Consider the following 18,598-nt stretch of genomic DNA (forward strand, 5'->3'; position numbering starts at 1 on the left):
TGGCAAAATTTGGATTTAAAATCATTTTATTACAAGCTAAAGTAATGTACAAGCTTCCGCCAAAAAATAGTTCAGTATGACTGTAACCATAGAAACGTCTGTTGCTAACATCCAAAGGCTACAAGGTAGAAGAACTGAAACCACAACAACGTAAACAAATCTGGTAAGATTGCTGTCCAGTTTTGTGCTCTCCGAATAAATAACGTCTTTCTGGCAACTAGTTAATCTGATTAGAAAATCAACAAAATCTTCTTGACTGCGGAGTGATATGATTGGATGTGAAACAGCGGCCTTTCATGTAAAACCACAGTCTATTATTCAGAAATAAAAAACCTCAGAATACGTTCATTGGCCAATCAGAATTGAGTATTCAACAAAACGGTGTAATAAATCAAATGATATGCTTGATAAGATGGGGATAGCCTCATGTAGTCGGATTATTGGAGGTGTGGGGAACTTTACATTCAGAGAAGCCACTGTAACACAGTGCCACAGGGAGAGCGGTTTGCCATGGGTTAATCTCACAGCCAATCAATCTTTGTCCAATTAGAAAGGTTTCAACCCTCCTAGACTGTGTTATCTAGGTGTGTCAGAGACATTTGAAAAGCTACAGGCAACTAGTCTCCACCCTCTCCAGTCTTGTTTTAAAATAAAGAAGAAAGACATAGAAAGTGAGTTCTGAAGCCAGAAATCTCAGCACCTGGCAAAGTAATCGTTGAGTTATTGGTATTGATCAACAGTTTGTGCTATATGGTGCAATCTTATTCATTGTCCAGTGACTCAATGCATGAGTTAGGGTTAGGATGGATGGATGCATTGATGGATGGATGGATGGATGAATGGAGGGAGGATTGGATGAATTGATGCATTACCAGAGCACTGGGGAACTGGGATTTGCAAAACACAAAAAATGAGAGAGGAAAACAGAATAAGGAGATAGTTTCCTTTCGGTGTCAATAAAATGTATAGTACATACAATACACAATGTTTTTCTTTGGGAAATGTCATCTCTTCTCTTGTGGCTCTTCATCCTTTCTCTCGTGCCCACCCCAGATTTGTTTGATCTATCCTTAATCCATAGTGCTTAACTGTCTTGATCCTGTCTATCATTGCTGTATGGGTTTGGCCAAAGTTGTTCAGATTTATGTATTAATTTCACCGGTGCAGGCTTTACTGGAACACTGACTCACCGCAGTCCTTCCTCCAGTTGTTGCTGAATCAAGTCACTGATGAGGAGTTAAACTATCACAAATTACTCTGTGACATTTCTGCGGCTGCTGCTCCCTGGATTAATTTGTGACCTTTTTTATTCAGCAGTGGTCTGTCCCCTTTCTGCAGGTTCTGATTCAGGAAATATGCTGCAGTCTTTCCCTTCGAAAAAAAAGTCTGTCCCTTTGTGTCAAACTCTCCGAAAAACTTCGGTCCGTTCCAGATGTTTATGGTTGAATGCAGAAGATGGGAAGTGATAGCATGGACGGAGGCATGTAAAGGGAAACCAGGGGAAAAGCCATGGAAAAACCGGTCCAGATATGTAAACGGTGGTTATGGAACCCTTCGACATCCTCTGTAAACCAAGTTTTAAACAATCATGGCTGAATTGAACTAAAGGAAACACTAAACAAATTCCATACTAATATTGTGGTCAACACAAATCACATTTAGGATGGCTCTGCCGCAGGAAATGAGGTTTTTGCCCATATGAATTCCAATTCATATGAGTGGGATTATGAGATTATCCAATAACTAATGCCATGGGGAAATGCTTAGTATAAAATAAACAGTATCTCTGTTTTTAGATTCATGTGCATCAACTGCATTCTGGTATGCTTTGTGACTGTACTGTATTGACAGTAGTACTATTTTGTGCTATTATATTTCACATTAATTTATCAGTTTTGGACCATTACTGTGGGCATTTTTCTGTGGAGGTACAGAAAGGCTGTGAGTGAGCTCCATTGGAAGGATCTTGCCATTGGTAACAGCGCCTTCTAGCGGCCAACAATTAAACTGCCGAGAATAAATCACCTCTCTATGGATTCTCAGCGTGCAGGAGCCGGGGTTAGACAAAGTGATGGCCACATTTAGGAAATGACCCTGGCCGTTTATCAAGCAGTGAGTGGATACGGTAAGGACAACCGATACAGCTTCCTGACACTCCGCTGCAGTTGGATTTTACTGAAGGAAGAAAAATCTTCCCTAAAAGCTCCAGATAGATGGAAATACCAGAGAGCCGGTCGGGCTGATTTAGAGTGCATATGTGGTGCGAGCACACGCTGAAGCAATCACGGGATATTCTGTATAGGCTATAAAATAATAGAGCCGAGTTGCACTTAAGTTGTCAGACTATTGCCTCAAAACTCAAGAGTTCGTGACAGGCTTCCTCTCTCTTTCACAGAGGATCTAACTCTCTCTGGTTCTCTCTTTTCCCCTCTCTGCACAAAAGAGCAGATCTCTCTCTCTCTCTCTCTCTCTCTCTCTCTCTCTCTCTCTCTCTCTCTCTCTCTCACACACACACACACACACACACACACACACACACACCCACACACACTGGCATGTTTTGTGTGTATTCCCCTGCTTGCTACCTTTGTAATACAAATGGTGTCCAGTGGAAGCAACAGGTGCAGGCTTTAAAGGTGGCTTATTTTTAGACCCAAGTTGGCTTCCCGAGTGTTATCTAAACAAAACAAATCATTTCAGCGTGGAAAAGGGCTAAGTTGCAAATTAGCACAGCTTCCTATCAAGATGGATAGATAAAAGAAAGGGAAAAAGAAAAGATCTACTAGCCATGCACTACCAGTAATGAGGAGATATGGTCATTTCAATATAAAGTGACAATCTGTTTTCTGCTCCGACCATGAATTCACTGCAGCACTAAAGATTTTCTCTGCTCCATCTGTAACTTCCCCCTACTGTTGGTCTGTAAATGCTATTCTCCCTAATGCGTGAGATCTGTGAGCAATTATACAATTATGAATCAAGTAGGGGGTTACTGGTGATGTATTTTCTTTTGGCCGCAGCACATTCATGATCTAACAACATGCTTTTTCATTGAGGTTTACTCTTTGCTCCGTGCGTAGCCTAACCCCAATCGCATATTTGGGGAACCACATATTGTTCTGTCTATTGTCTATAACTCGCACCGCTTAGTGTATGCACAACAAGAAATATACATTTTAATAAACAGTCCAGCCTATTATAGTCTAGAAAAACCCTATTTTCTTAAAACAAGGGGGGATATCTGCCAATAGTCTCAAGTTTCCAACACAAATCAACTTGTTCCAAGACTTGAATTAAGTGTCATTTGTCTTGATAATGGAATGATTCCACTGATTTCAAGATATTGACATCTGTTGCATCTCACATTTCTGGCCAGAATTGACCCAAATTGCTACCTGTTTATACCAAAATAGGACTTTAATGCTGAATATGAGGCTAAATGGCTTGGTAAGATGGACATTTTTTGCAGTGTGGGGCAAGCCGGAGGTCTCTGGTGAGAAGAAGCAGGGAGCTGATGGTAAAAATATGAATTTATTGACCGTGGAAGCCTGGTGCTTTTTGAGGAGTGTTTTATTGAAATGTTTTGATGAGGGGTTGCGTTGGTTTCTGCCGTTGCCTCGATCGCGCACCTTGGCATCAGTTTAGCCCTCAGCGTGAAAGAGCGATCCTGCTGCTGAAAAAAAAAAAAAAATGCTTGGCCGCCTGCCAAGCCGTGGAACAAGTGCGCCTCCCTTCCCTGCTGTTTAGCGTATTCATAGTTAGGGGTTTGGGTTCGGCTGTTTTTAAAAAGGCAAGGCAGCTCTCAAGTTGATCAGTCTGCTCAGGAAACTTCTGGTGGAGAAAGTACTGGAGTCCCTTTGAAGGGGGGAGAAGTTCAGATTTTTGCGCAAAGAATTGCCTTGCTCCTGCAGAAGACCATCTCGGGAAAAAAATATACACTCACTTTAAATTGGTCATTTTAACTATTTTTTGCATGGTGCACGGCGATTAGCCTGTGACACATTTTTTTTTAAATAGATAGCAACACTCTTTTGGATGAAGACTCTTGGCTTTAGCTTTAAAAATCGGATTATCTGACTGAGGCATTGTGTTCATTAGACTAGCCTGCTCGTTTCCCTCTTCGCAGTTGAGGTTTTAGGCTATAACTGACGAGAACAGCAACATGTTTCTGAGTTTCTGTCTCTTGGTGACATTTCTCTTGGGGCTGTCCGGCTGCTTGGGCTCATACGTGCCGTGCGAGCCTTGTGACCAGAAGGCGCTGTCCATGTGCCCCCCGGTCCCGGTCGGCTGCCAGCTGGTCAAGGAGCCGGGCTGCGGCTGCTGCCTAACGTGCGCCCTGTCCGAGGGGCAGGCGTGCGGCGTTTACACCGGGACTTGCACCCACGGCCTCCGCTGTCTGCCGAGGAGCGGAGAGGAGAAACCCCTGCACGCCCTGCTCCACGGCAGGGGAGTGTGCACCAACGAGAAAGGATACAAACCGGCCCATCCGCCCATAGGTAAGACGCGCACCGGCTGACTGACTGCATGCATGCTTTGGATAGAGAAAAAGACGCTTTGGCGATGTGTACATCTGCAGTAATAAACGGATCAGTGGCATTGCAAAAAGTCTCGTCTAGACCGGGTTTATTCTCAAACAGTCACTGAAACACTTTAGGGCATGGACCCCCTTTGATCATATTTTGTCCCATGGGAGACCCCCACATGGGAAGATGTACTATGTTGTTGTTGATTTAGCATTTGAACTGTCTAGTGGCAAGTTAAGAGAGTTAAACCTATGATTAGAATAGTCATTCTTACAGATTTTCTAATTGGGATAACTGCTAGTTATACTATTCGTCATTTTCCTCATGTTTGACCCCTCTTCAAGGACCCCTGGTCGGGTCCCGGACCCCAGTTTGAGAGTCACTGGTCTAGAACATGAGTGACCGGAACCACCGGTCTCTGACAGACCTCTTGTTTGACAGATGGTATGAGGTGCCATCTGATTAACTTTTATCCACTGCCTTGATTAAACTGGCTGCGAGCTTCCTCCTCTCTTTTCCAGTCCTTGTGGAGATGGGATTTGCACCTCGAGGTGCGTCTGTCACAGGCACAGCATCCCACTATTATGAAGCTATTGTGTTTGGCGATGCCTTATTTTGTATTGAATCCTTACAGTAATACGTGAAGTGAGCAAAACCTCTGCTGCATGCTCGCTGCTGATTAATCTTTGGAGTTGTGAGCCGCTCGCCGCTCCGCTAAACCCACATGGTTTCCAAGACGCGTTTTACGCATCGGTAGTGCGGGTCAGTGGTTCCCAAATTGGGGCCCAGGAACCTCCAGGGGTCCCGGAGAGGGTTCCAGGGAGTCCCCAGTAAAACAAGGATTAGTTTAATTTCAGTGTTATTTGCATTCACTTGGAGTCAGCGCTAGGGGAGACTACATTATCATGACTTTTCTTATCTGAGGTTTCACCGTCTCTGCTGTTATCTTCCCAACTACAGTAGAGACTGGCGCGGGGTCCCAGGGGCAAAACCTTTAACAAGCGGGTGTCTGCGGTCTGAAGCGTATCTATATGGGAATCCTAGACTGGAAAACGTGTCCTGTGCTATACTGTAGCAAGTGTCTTAGAGTAGTGAAGCCGGCTGGGTCCATCATGCCTCTAGGATCGCAACTCTCTGTGTCTCTGCCCGTCTCTCCAGTCCTCGCTATTTTCCACCCTCACGCCAGAGCGCATTAGACTCTTTATGTCTCCGCTGCTTTCATTTTTGTCTGTTTGGCGCTTTTCCGTCGCTCTAACCACTGTCCTTCTCATATCATTCTGACTTACCACTATTTCCGACGTGAAATGAACCGATAGCCTAAACTGACACCAGGAATGATATAGGCGAAGGAATAGGGCGCTACGGGTCTCGTTAAAGCGGAATTTAGATAGATTTAGGCTATACCCCAAGGGTGGTGTTGAGAGTCGGATTACCGCCCAGATTAAATCTGTATGCGCGTGTGAGAGAAAAAGAGAGAGAGACAGTGAGAGACAGACAGAAAGACAGAGGGAGAGAGAGAGTTGAGCCAATGGCCTTGAATGATTTAAGACATTTCTTGGTACATCAGAGAGGTTAACTGTCACTCCTGAGTTTTAGTAGCTTGTCAACAACCAGACAAGTAGGTGGTAGCCACAAAGGTTTTGGCAACATGCCACATTCTATAAAATACCACTGGGCTCATTTTGGCTGTTGACAGACTCAGTGGGCTATTTGCACCTAGCGTGCAGCCCTCAGTTTGGATGACATAGATACATGAAACAACATTAGAACAGAATGTGGTCTATCCATGAGTGCCATTATTCTAAAAAAAAAATACCCAGCAAGCCTGGTATTTTCCAAAACATTCAGCGATAATTGAAATCATCTAAAGGTCTCAGTCCTGTCTGTTTCCGTTTAAAGTGTGTGTGTGTGTGTGTGTGTGTGTGTGTGTGTGTGTGTGTTGTGCGTGTGCATGTGCATGTGTGTGCATTCATGTATACTTGGGCGGGGGGATGTGTGGGTGTCTGGGTGTGTTTTGTGTGTGTAATTGTTGTGAGTGATGAGACTTCAGGCAATTGTGTGTCACTTTGGCTTTGTGTATGTGTGTTCGTGCACACACACACACACACTCACACACAAGGAAGCTGCCTTCTCTGTCGGCCCACAGTGGTAATCAGAGCATCTTTTCCTGCCCTTGGCAGTGCATTCATTGCATGGGCGCTCAGTCGCAACGCAGTGATTCAGCAGAATGCCTCCGGCGCTCTCTTCTCTCTGAAGGGCCGTCTGTCAAACGGCTCCTTGGATGGGAATTGGTGAGGTGAGCCTCTGGTTTCCTGTGGTGTGGGGTTGCAGCCGTCTGTGTGCTGTACCAGCTGAGCAAGGCAAACACAGGGAGGAGGAGCTCAAGTGTCCTCCACACTCAGGAGGCCTTGAGAGCTGCAGCCTACTAAATATTGACTGGAGTAACCAAACAATGGGAGAGAGGAATCTTTTCTGTCCTGCAGCCCCCCGCCTCCCCTTCTCTTTCCTGCTCATATCAGATAAAGAATGCTCACTATCACACTGTTTCTAGTTGTGTGTCACAGCATTGCATGCATTTATTTTTTGCTCTTGCACTGTGATCCAAGGAGTTACTTGGCTGTGAGGCACAGGAGGTGGTATGTGCTTTGGGGGCGCTCAGACTTTGTTAGCCCCTATAAGTGAATCAGAACCTGGAAAGCTTGCCAACAGATATGACTTCATGGCAGCAGGCCCCTCGCCCTTCAAGCTTCTGAAAGAGCCTTATGTTTTAACAGATTGCTCTTTGCCAAGAAACAAAAGATGATTAGGGAGGGGTTCCAAGTCCAGAATGCTTGAATCGTACGCGGACAGACATGCTATGCCTTCTTATTAACAGAGCAACAGGAAAGTGGGTGCCTTTACTGACAACTTTTTAAGACTTTTTATTTGTCTGGGCTCTCTGAGTGTGTGTAGATGCAGTTTTAACTTGTGGCCAAACACTTTCTATGCTTTAGTTCAGTCACATTGACGTTTCAAAAAGTTAGTGGTTAGTGGTGTTGTTAATATTTACAGTCACCATGAAGTCAAGCAACTTAGTATGTGTATGCTCACATTTGTGCCTTTTCATTTCCAAGGACCGTATGGAATCACTTGCCATCGCGTTGTTTTAATCAACCTCTATATTTTTCCATGTCCACAATGTCATTGACACAGCTGGTATATTGGATCATATCTGAAAAACTAAAGCAAGTAGTTAAAAAGTCCATTCTCTCTAACCGTACACTAGTGTAATGACAACTAACCGCCGTCTTCTGTCTGTTGTAGACATTGCGTGCGCATGCAGACATGCCATGTTAGGTATGGCTCTGGTCGCACGTGCTCCCAGCTGCTTGACAGCTTCATGATGGGCTCGTGTGAAAGGAAAGGCTGCATGTGGCTTTCCATCTCTCTCACCTTGGACCTCGGTGACAGGGCGGCTGAAGCCTAGCACGCTTCAGCAGATCTGTATGACAATTAGCAGGGCCGGTTTATCAAGATATCGGGTTAAGACTTCAAGAAAAAGCGAAGATTTCCTAGAAAGTGTGACGTCTGGAATAGGTAGGGAACCTGTTTTCTGGGTTGCAACATGAATACTAATGATGGGAAACCACTTTTGTCTCTGCGTGTCTCCTTTTTGGGGGTATTCGCTTATCTGGGGACCGTCTACAGAAATCTACCTGTAGCTGGTGAGCGAGGAACCTCTTTGGCACGCTTGCCTGATTTCTTCCTATAAAGTTTTACAGTGGTATTCGTACAGCGTATTGGTCACTGACACCTGGCCTGCTAGTGGCAACAGCTGTGAAACAAATCAGTACACACAGTAGTCTCTCTCTGTTAGGAGCATGTGACTGAAAAAAGGCAGGGATGACCACATGCTGGGCTTTAAACGGGAACACATGTGATCGGACCTGACCCGCGTGGGTCCTGTTAACCTCACTGCCAGCACCAGGTTACTGTGCTAGCGTAACGGGGGAAAGGATCAAGAGGTTGAAATCACCTCATTGTCTTTGCCCTGCAGAAGAATCTAACTCTTTGAAATTCCCTGTCGTGACTGAACAAAACAAAAAAAAAAATAGGCCTCTCGTGTTTCTGAAGAGTCGGAAAACAATGGAGGCTCCAGTCACTTGTCTGAAATGTTGGTGTTGCTTGCTGGCTAGAATGGGAGACGGGCGATCCTTTCATTGTTCCCTGTTGCTCGAGGTAAGCATGGCCTCATCAACATTATTCCTAAGTGCTTCCTCTTGAGTGCGTCATAATTATTGAGGTTGCATCATTTCTGATTCTTAGTTTTGACCACATTAGAGCCATCCCAAAACAGTCAAAACAAAAAGTAAAACATCCAAAATTATGTTATGATTTCTTTCAAAAGGGTTTTGTACGGCGCAGTCATAACACTTTTGCAACATCTGCGTGAATCAACACACATATTTTTTAAATTACACTGCTGCAGCATCTTCTGCTCTGAAATCATCTATGTATCACGTTACATAAATAAGTAATAAAACTCTTATGAAGGCAGATTGTTCATTCATGAGAGTGCTAGGAATCATATCATGATACTGTAGCGGTGTTGAATGTGATACTGTAAACCCCTTACAAAGAAAGTGTTAACCCCAAATTGCTGCCGAAGCTGGTTCTTTGCCCACTTGGATGCTTCTTTATGGGCTGCTTGGAGTTTAGCTTTGGACAGGAGTGCTCAACACGAGCCAAAATAGCTGCTTCTGCCATTGGGGAGTTAGAATATCGTCACACCCAGCAATTGTGTTGTGGTGATGGTGACCCAAAAAGAGGTTGCGTCCGTCCGTGTGGCTTGTTGAAAACCCAAACTCAGATGTGGGATGAGACCTCAGACCAAAATTAGGAGCGTACAGTAGAACAACCATCTGCATTACTCTGATAATGTACTTTTCGCATGACTGGTTTCAACTGGGATTGAGCATTTATTTGCACTTAGATTGAGTTTAGCTGCAGAAGCCGTAAACAGTTCAACAAGTTTGCTAGTTATTGCCCACTTGGAAAGATTTTGCACCCCTTCAGAAGCACTGTTTTGTAATTCATAATCCTTGAATTGTTCTAGATGCTATTTATACCATGCATTCAGAAAAGCAGGAAACTTTTTGATTGCAATGAACATGTTCTGTGTGCACAATACCATGGGAAAAGTTATTTCCTGGAAACTTAGTTGCAGATTGAGAACATGCACAGGGCCAAACAAGAATTCCTTCGAAGCAACTGGATGTAAGGGTCAAAACATAATTCTCTTACAGTGACAGTCGTAGAAAATCAATCAGAAATGGACAGAACATTTGGAGGAGTCCCTAGCTGTTTAGTGCTCAAGTTGGTACAGAATGGAGCCTCTTTCAACCCTCAGTCTCTCAATCTTCCTGTGTATTTCTTCCTTGCATTGTCTGTATGGATAGAAAAAAATAACCTGGCTTTGTGCTGCTGTCAAGTCATGCACAGACTGTAGGGTCATATTATCAGGATCAAAACCACTGTCACTGTTTTCCTCCCCTTCCTCCACTTTTCTCACATCTTCATAAAAACATGCAACTGACTACCCATGCCTTTATTTTGGATAGTCAAGTTGTGTCGGGCAATGCGAGTGTGAATGCATACAGCTCCAGCGATGAAAGTCTTTGTCAGTTTATCTGTTAATGGGTTTGCTATCAAAGAGGATTAGCAGTGGTAATTGGCAACGTTTATAAGTGGCTCAGTTTTGAGTAACCCCCTGTGACCCATTTTCGTTTGGTCACCAGGAACTTTTGGACTGCTGCACCACATCCTCGCTGACTTGCACAACTCCATTGTGGGCCTGGTTTGTTCACACCTCCCTTTCTGCTCTAGAAACTTCAGGGTTATCAGGCCATGGCCTTGCCTTCAAATATTAAGTAGCAGAGGCAGGCTAAGGCTGAAGGATGGTTTACTAATGTCGTGCTTTATATGATAGAGGCCCTGCGGCTCATTTATCCCCAACAATTATCTTGTCCTACCCCCTGTTGAGATTAAACAGCATCTCTATTCAATACTCTCTTACACCTTGTAAAGATGTAATTTCAGATGCCGCGCACAGACTGACTTAATCAAAGGCAGGACACAACAAATGTGGTGTAATGCTGGGAAATCCAATGAAAGGTGGGAGAACTCATTGTCCTGGCTTCTTTGCTAACCAAATGGTATTACTGTATACTCATGAAGATCCAGTGGAGAGAAAAACTGAAAGAAGGGTTGGCTTATCTTTCATGCTTGGACTGCTGCCTGTAAGAAACTTGGGATATTCATGAAGCATAATTGTGCGCAGATGTTAATTTTTAAACAGAGAAGTATCAGGTGCACCTCCTTTGGCTACTCCACTCCTCTTGTCCTAATGAAATCTTTAGCTTGAGCAGAGGGAGAGAGAGAGATAGCAACACAGCTTTGGGCTCAGCTGAATGGAAGAGCTGCACGTGACTTGGCTCACTTGGCTCCTGTCCAGTGTCTTGGCTGAGTTTCAGTAGTTAAACACAGACCCTCTAAGCCTCCTTTACAAGCTGGGGACCCTGAGCATGGAAAAACTGAGTTTTTGTGGCTGCACTGAAGAGCCCACTTCAGAAAAGATGAATTTGGTGATTTAGTGAGTGAAAGAGAAAAAGAGACAGACACTATTGTCTGCACAAAGGCTACACTCTGTGTAGCGTTGGCTGAAGATGGCACAGTTTGTCTCAATATCTTTCAACTGTAGGCTCAGTTCATGGACCTTCAGCCTGCATTTACTCTTGGATATGAGGATGATGAGTTTTAAAAAGTCAAAAGTCTTTCTAGATTATGTCCATTTTTCTAACATGGACAAACAGAAACGCTCTCAAACTGATTGACTTGTAAGATGAACATAACTGATGTCCCATGGCTCAGACTTTTCATAGTCTGGCCATTTATGTACCCAAATTAGATTACACATGAGGCAAGAATGCTCATTTAAAAAAAAAAAAATTACAGCAGTTATTTTCGACAACAGATTTCATTGCCAAATATGTGGCATTTTAATCAAGTGCCCTAAGAAATGATTGGACTGAACAGCAGAAATAAAGAGTTTTTCCACCATGGTCACAGGCATCATGTACATAGGAATGCTTGTTTGACATATTTATTTATAGCGGTTTATAGCCTCGTAGTCTGAGCGGGGAGACACGAGGACATATCCAAACACAAACCGGGGCCTGCCAAGTCATGAGTTGTGAGATTAATTTCAAAGAGACGGCAGTGCAGCGCAGAAGCCAAAGACCCAATTCTGGTAATCACCCTGCCCCCCTCCCATAGACTCCAGACGCTCATGCTGTGTCAGGCTCTTTGAACATCAGTTCCTGGGAGCCCGTGTCCTTGTTACGTCTCTGTGCCTTTCTCCAAGATGGCTGTGTACTTACACGCCACTCAGCGAAGACGGCTTCTGGTTAAATCTTTTTTTTTTTTCAACGCATTCTCTCGGTTCCTCGTCCATATACTAGTATGGAAGTTGATTTCTCTTTCAGCAGCAGTTGGCATGTATTCCCCAGCCAACATTCCTCTCTGGTTCAGCGCGTCTGGCCCTGCGCACCACGGCGGGTTTCCTTGTCAGATAAATATAACCAGGGTCATCCACTGGCACCGGCGCTTTGGCCAGCCGGGGCCTGGCAAAGTCCCCACAATACCTCTGTACTTATGGTACAGCTAAGCCAAGGGGGGGAGCAGAGGGCTTCTCTCTGTGGCCTCAAAGAACCTCTGGCTGGGGGTCCAGGCTTAAGAGGCTGAGCCCCAAAGATAGGAGGGGGAGGGGAAGGGCTAGGTTAGGGATAAGGGACCTCAACCACCAAATATCCTATCAAGAGGGACTTCCAGATCCCTGAGACTGTAGTGCCCCCTGGGGGAGGCAAAGCCGCTTCTAGGAACTACATGAAATCTGACAGAAATGTACAATCATAATTCTCTGAGCAATTGGATTTTCCTAAGCTTGGCATTTGATTCAGCTCATTGTGGGATGCATTCGTATGAAGTTGCTGCAGTCAGATGCCTCAGTGCTTCTTGTTCAGCTTCTTAGTTTAGCTGTTCAGATAGCATGTCAACTCATTTTCCAGGCAAGCCTCCGGCAGTCATGCAGCATATGATGCTGTTTTCCCTCGGTGTACAGGTCCACATGCTCACAAGCATCACAAATATGTGCTGCCATGTGTCTGCTTTTCTATATTTGTCTATTTAGCCATCAACTCTACGACCAAGGTAGCTTGTCTCACTCTAAAAATAGAACATCCTGGTGTTTGTAGACTACTGGATCAAGCTAATTTTAAACATCTGTTGTCTTGCTTGTTCTCACGAATGTACATGAGTTGTAGGTTGTTTTGACTGGCGTATGGGTAAATATGTTTTGCACTACATGCAGCTCTATTTTTCCTGTAACCACCACAACCAGAGACGTTTGGGAGAATGGGGTTGGGTGAGACAAGATGAGTTTGGACCACTGGGTTAAGAGTAGGAGTTCATCAGCTGTTGATCACTGGCCCCGCCCCCCCCTTCCTCTGTAAACAAATGGGAAAGCAACATTTGGTGGCCAAAAACCCTGGGAAAAGCATCTGGTCATGTATTTCTTTGAAGCACTAGAATAACAAGCTGTAGAATACTTCACATTTTATGCGGTGAAGAAAGAATGCAAACGAAGAGTATCAGCTTATCATTGAATTAAATGATTAAACTGATTACTATTCAGTTTTGGGTACCTTTTGATGTTTTCAGTGACATTCTGTTTGTGAAATATTGCAAATATTATATATGTATATGGGAATTTACCTTAAAACCTTACTTTAATCATGTAGCAACACACTGTGAGTACAGGTTGAGACACCATAATGTAGGGATCTAACAATACATTCAGCCCACAATTCAGTTTGATACACAACACTGGGTCACAAGTCAATAGTATCACACTATTTTGAGGAAAATCTGAATGAAGCCAATTATGACTGAAAAAATTGCCTTTTATTCCTGACTGAAAACAAAAACAAAATAAAATTGCAAACCATAAACAGGGTGACTACAGGTTTCTTTAAGTTAAATGTAAAATGTTTCCTGAAATAAGCCTGAGGAGTAAAAACAGACAAACAAACTCCAGAAGTAGTGCAAAGAGAAACAGCTCCGTCTGAAACCATGTAAGACTCAAACGCAACATTAACCAGATACTGTGACTGTGGTTTTTCATTGTGAGGTTGTTGTACTTGGTGCAGCATGTTGTTAATGTTTCCTGTGAGGCAAGGCTCCTTTAAACACTTGCAAACAGTCTTTGTCTTGTCAGTTGTCTTGTTGCTGTTTTCTTCCTTAATTGGAAACCCAAAATGCAGCCACACTGAGTCCATCTTGTCGCCTGCTGTATCTAAACAGCAGTGAGTTCAGCTGGGCTCACCAGAAGTGTGATGGCCCAAGCTTAAGCTTGGCAGCTGAAATTGCGAACATTTTTTCCACTCCACGATGCATATCATCATCAAAATCATCAAAATGTTATTACACAAACTTGAATCCCTACTTTACATCCTTACCATAACGTCATTCCTTTTTCCAAACTGAGCCCACCCTCACCCATACACTTATAGAGACCTGACTGTATTAGATAAATGTGAACTCCAGCTTGGTATTAGGCTAAAAATGTGATATTAACTGATCCTTTTCTGTTTATCCCTTTTAGATCGTGAGTCCCGAGAACACGAGGACACTATGACCACAGAGATTACAGAGGAACTGCAGCCGGCTAAAGTGCCACTCCTTCCCATAGACATTGTGAACAGTAAGAAAGTCCAGGCTCTGCGCAAGGAGCAGAAGAGGAAGCAGGGCAAGCAGCGCTCCATGGGCTCCCCCATGGACTACTCCCCTCTGCCCATCGACAAGCACGAGCCAGAATTTGTAAGTATTTAAAAGCGGTGCAAGTCTCCCTTGCTAACACAAATGGTGCTGAATCTTACTTTTAACCACATATTATTTTAGCTAATTTTAATAATGGCTGCATTTAAGGGGGCATTAACTAATCAGTGAATTTTATTGACATCTATTAACAACTAAGAAAATGCAACAACATTGACAGGGCACAGCTTACGGTGGCCGGTAATTGACATAAATAATAAAGTCATGTTTTCACAATAGAGAAGAGTAAGCTAGCTACTTAGAGCAGAGATCCGACAGAAGTTGCAACGCTGCTCGCTCGCTTGTAGCGCCGTCCTCCATCAGTAAATCTTACTCTGCACTTTAAATTTCAATCATTTTTAATTTCAATGCACAAACACTAATGTGAAATCCCTTTGCATAGCCTTTGTAATGCTAAGAGCTGTTCACTTTCACAGTGTTGCTGGATTGTAACTTCACGCTGTCTTTCTCCAAAGGGTCCCTGCAGGAGAAAGTTGGATGGGATCATCCAGGGGATGAAGGACACCTCTCGTGTCATGGCTCTGTCTTTGTACCTTCCCAACTGCGACAGAAAGGGATTCTTCAAGCGCAAGCAGGTGAGTTAGCTTCAACAAACACTTGCACTTAATTCAGCGTTAAAAAATATAAGAATATCTTCCAAATGTTTATTATGTTGTATTTATATTCTCTTTGTTTTCTCTTTTCCCCACATCTCTCCACACCACCCCATACTGCTCCTACTATCCCTTCCAAATCAATCTTTTCTCCACCCCTCCCTCTCTGCCCCTCCCGCCTCTCTCCGACCCTGTCTTGACCCACAGTGCAAGCCCTCTCGCGGTCGCAAACGAGGCATCTGCTGGTGTGTGGACAAGTACGGCGTTCAGCTGCCTGGCACAGATTACAGCGGCGGGGACATTCAGTGTAAAGACCTGGAGAGCAGCAACAACAACAACGAGTGAAAAGGGGAGGAACTCTGTTTACTGCCCCCACCGCCCCCCCTCCTTACCCCCTAACCACCACCTGACCCAGGGCCCACACCTCCTCCTCTCCCATCACACCTGTCTGCTCCGCCCTCCATTCACTTCAAGATTTTTTTTTTCACGAGGAAAAAAAAGAATCCAAACGAAAGAACAGGCTGAAAAGAGACACCTGTAATTTTTTCTTTTCTTTTTTTTTTTTTGCTGTTGTTGACCGAGCACTCATCTCCAAATGAGGGGAAAAAACCCAGAAGATTTAGACCCTTGACTATTGCCCATGGGGCCCCTTCTATGAGCCGGGTCCCCCGGCTACAGATTCATGAAAATATATGCACATAATGGATATATTTTTATAGAAGCTGGGGGTTTCAATACAACACTTTGTATCATGTAAAGTTAACACAAAACCATTGTGAAGAAAAAAATAACATAAGGCACATTGATTCTAAACAGAACTGTTAGGCTTTCGAATCTGATGCCACTCTGGGGTCTTGAGGAGATAGCTGGAACCGACGATTTGGCAGAGCAATTTGGTTTTTTGTCTATTTGTTTTCCAAAAGAAAAAAAAGAAACATGAGATAGGGTTCTGCTGTAACAGTTGACTCTATCTGGGTATGTGGTTCTGTCAGAGCACTTATGAATAGGGGAACCTGCTTAGATATGTGTAACTTCACAAAATGATGCGTGTATGAATGTATGTATGTGTACAGTGCGTATGTACAGTATGTATGAGCCTGTGTAGGTGTATGATGGAGTGAGCCTATTACAAAAGAATGTCCTTTTTCTTTCTCTTTTTTTGTTTTTGTCACAACAATTATTGCTAGTGCTTGAAGTGGTCTTGGGGCTGGCCTTCTCTTACCAGCCGATGTAAAGTATGTCTTGGGACATTGAGAGTGTTTGGAAGCAAAAGAGTAAGCAGATCGTTACAGATGAACCTATGTAAGTGGCTCTTTGACAATGTAGCTAGCCTGATATGCCAACTGTGCCTATTTGAACAGACACTGCCATGCAGGGCGACACAGAGCTTGACAGAGAGCGCTGACTCTACTGGTGAAACAAAGAGCTTTCAGCCGAAGTGACCTGACTCGATCACGGTAAACATTTTGACTCTGACCTATCGATGAACAGTACCTTTCAATTGTTCCCGGCTGGATTGAGCTGAGCGCGTCGTCAAACTTGCATTCGCCAGTAAGGCCAGTCGTTTCTCTGACTCAGTTGTGTGAAGTGTAGTTTTGTATGGTTTTGTTTGTGCTATTTTCTTTGCCTTCAGTGAAGTAACGACCGCCCACTTTTGAGCCATGTTCCTATTTCAAGTGGTTTCCCCTCAATACTGCTACTACCGTGTAACCGTGGTGTATTACATTACATTTAAGTATAGTTATTGAATGTTGTTTTTTTCCTCTAGAAACAAACAATGACAACAATGTATTGGTGCTTGGAGAAAAAAAAGGATTATTTTAGCCTGTAAACAATTTCAATAGGTCCTTGTAGCCTGTCAGGAGAATGGCCCGGTCATTTGAATACAGGACAGTCAAAGAAGCTAACCCTTTTGTGCCCTTCTGCGTACATGCCTCTCCATGGAAATGTTATCCTGCCTTTAGAATATACTTCCTCAAACAAAACAAAAACGCATTGGGAAATAGCGAGCAGTTTGTCTTCGTCTAAAGGGGAGCATGGTCAAAACAAAAAGGGTTACAGTTAATAACAGGGTCATTTAAAAAAAAAAAAAAAGAGTTGTTCTATCTCTGTGTGCAAGTCACAGTGCCTTCCTACATGCAAATACATTTGAATAGAGACGTGAAAGTGACATGGATGTCATAGGGGGCAAATTCCTTTTTTCAGATGCCCCCCCACCCCCACCCCCGGGGCAGATCCTTGTTATGACGATAAACAGGTCTAGGTTTAGTTCTGATGTAGAGAAGAACAATGAATGTGGTAGGTCCTATAAATGGTGTCACAAATGCATTGCAAATCCATTATAATCTTTGCCTGTACCTCAGGGCAATTCTGGACAAGAGTGATTTGTGAGGAACCGCTGTGTAACCGCAGCCAGTTAAACCTCTCTCTTCTCTTTCTTCAACAACCAATAAGCTAAGATAATTGCTTTTCATGTGACTGCCAATGTATATGATTGCCAGAGAGTGGAAGCCAAAGGATGTTTAGAATTTGGAGGCGAATCATCGTGGGGGCAGAAGGACCGCTTCTCTCCGCTAGTGCAGGCAAGCTGTTCATGTCTGTTTTAAGAGAGAAGCCATTTCCTCAGAGAGAGAGAACGGTGTGAGCATCCAAAATGGCTTCTGGTTGTGAACATGATATCAAGGCTCCTTGCCCCACTTCCCACACCAAATCCCCACCACCACTTTCGAAAAAAAAAAAAAAGCAGCTTGCACTTATTTCAGTTATTCAATATTGATACTGACACACAACGACGTCCTGAGATGTGGTGTCATGAAGTTAGTGGAAAAAACAGCCACAAAAAGCTAAATGTTGTGTTATCTTGTGCTTACCTTTTAAAGGTGGTGCTTTGAGGTAATATTTGTCGACAGGGGCTGTGCGGCCCAAGCCTGGGACCTCCAATACAGCAACATCCTTTAGGGAAAATAGATAGAAAGTAACACATACAGTACACTAGCGACGGCACATGCTCTCATGGCCTATTGCACAGAGATGAGAGTAAGAGGGAGAGAGATAGCGAGGGGAGAAAAGAGAGGGACGGGAGAGAGGGAACGAGAGCGAGCGCCATGGGCAGTGGTCATGATCAGGGCCTAGCCACTTCCCCGATAACGGGGGTCACACCAATTGCATGACAGTAGATACAGTTAGCAAGACAGTTACAAGGAGTCGCGGGAATCTGGGGAACGCGGTGCTGCCACCAGGGGCACAGTCTCAAGTTCCACTTTGATTTTTAGCACAAAGCTAGTTGGAGCGAAAGACAGATTTACTCATGTGTTGAAAAGTATTTAAATATCTGGGACCAATCAGTGTGTACGTCAGGCAAATGTGGGAATACTTGCATTTTCCAGATATTTTTCTCATGTTTGGATAGTAGGTTGAGGTGAAGTGTCAGTGACTTCCACCTGTTTGCCAGCAGTGACTTCCTCAGATTCCTGATCTCCTACTTGGTTTGAACTCATAATTACATTTCATACACTAGTACAGTTACTACAGCTTTTTTCTGAATGCATA

The 18,598-nt window shown here is 43.9% G+C and overlaps 1 protein-coding gene across 1 annotated transcript; it reads left to right on the forward strand.

The window, feature by feature from the left end:
- The first annotated feature begins 3,829 nt into the window (after window positions 1-3,829).
- Window positions 3,830-16,196, forward strand: igfbp5b (insulin-like growth factor binding protein 5b). The gene is made up of 4 exons (XM_071921659.2): window positions 3,830-4,496; window positions 14,224-14,438; window positions 14,912-15,031; window positions 15,257-16,196. The coding sequence occupies exons 1-4, from the start codon at window positions 4,163-4,165 to the stop codon at window positions 15,392-15,394; spliced, it is 807 nt and encodes a 268-aa protein (XP_071777760.1). The 5' UTR covers window positions 3,830-4,162; the 3' UTR covers window positions 15,395-16,196.
- The last annotated feature ends 2,402 nt before the right edge of the window (window positions 16,197-18,598 follow it).

The sequence above is a fragment of the Centroberyx gerrardi genome, chromosome 10 (assembly GCF_048128805.1).
Source record: "Centroberyx gerrardi isolate f3 chromosome 10, fCenGer3.hap1.cur.20231027, whole genome shotgun sequence".
NCBI classification, from domain to species: Eukaryota; Metazoa; Chordata; class Actinopteri; order Beryciformes; family Berycidae; genus Centroberyx; species Centroberyx gerrardi.

Coding starts and splice junctions, on each gene's coding strand:
- igfbp5b (XM_071921659.2), top strand. CDS start 4,163: ATGTTTCTGAGTTTCTGTCTCTTGGTGACATTTCTCTTGGGGCTGTCC. Junction 14,439..14,911: donor ACAAGCACGAGCCAGAATTT/GTAAGTATTTAA, acceptor CTTTCTCCAAAG/GGTCCCTGCAGGAGAAAGTT. Junction 15,032..15,256: donor GATTCTTCAAGCGCAAGCAG/GTGAGTTAGCTT, acceptor CTTGACCCACAG/TGCAAGCCCTCTCGCGGTCG.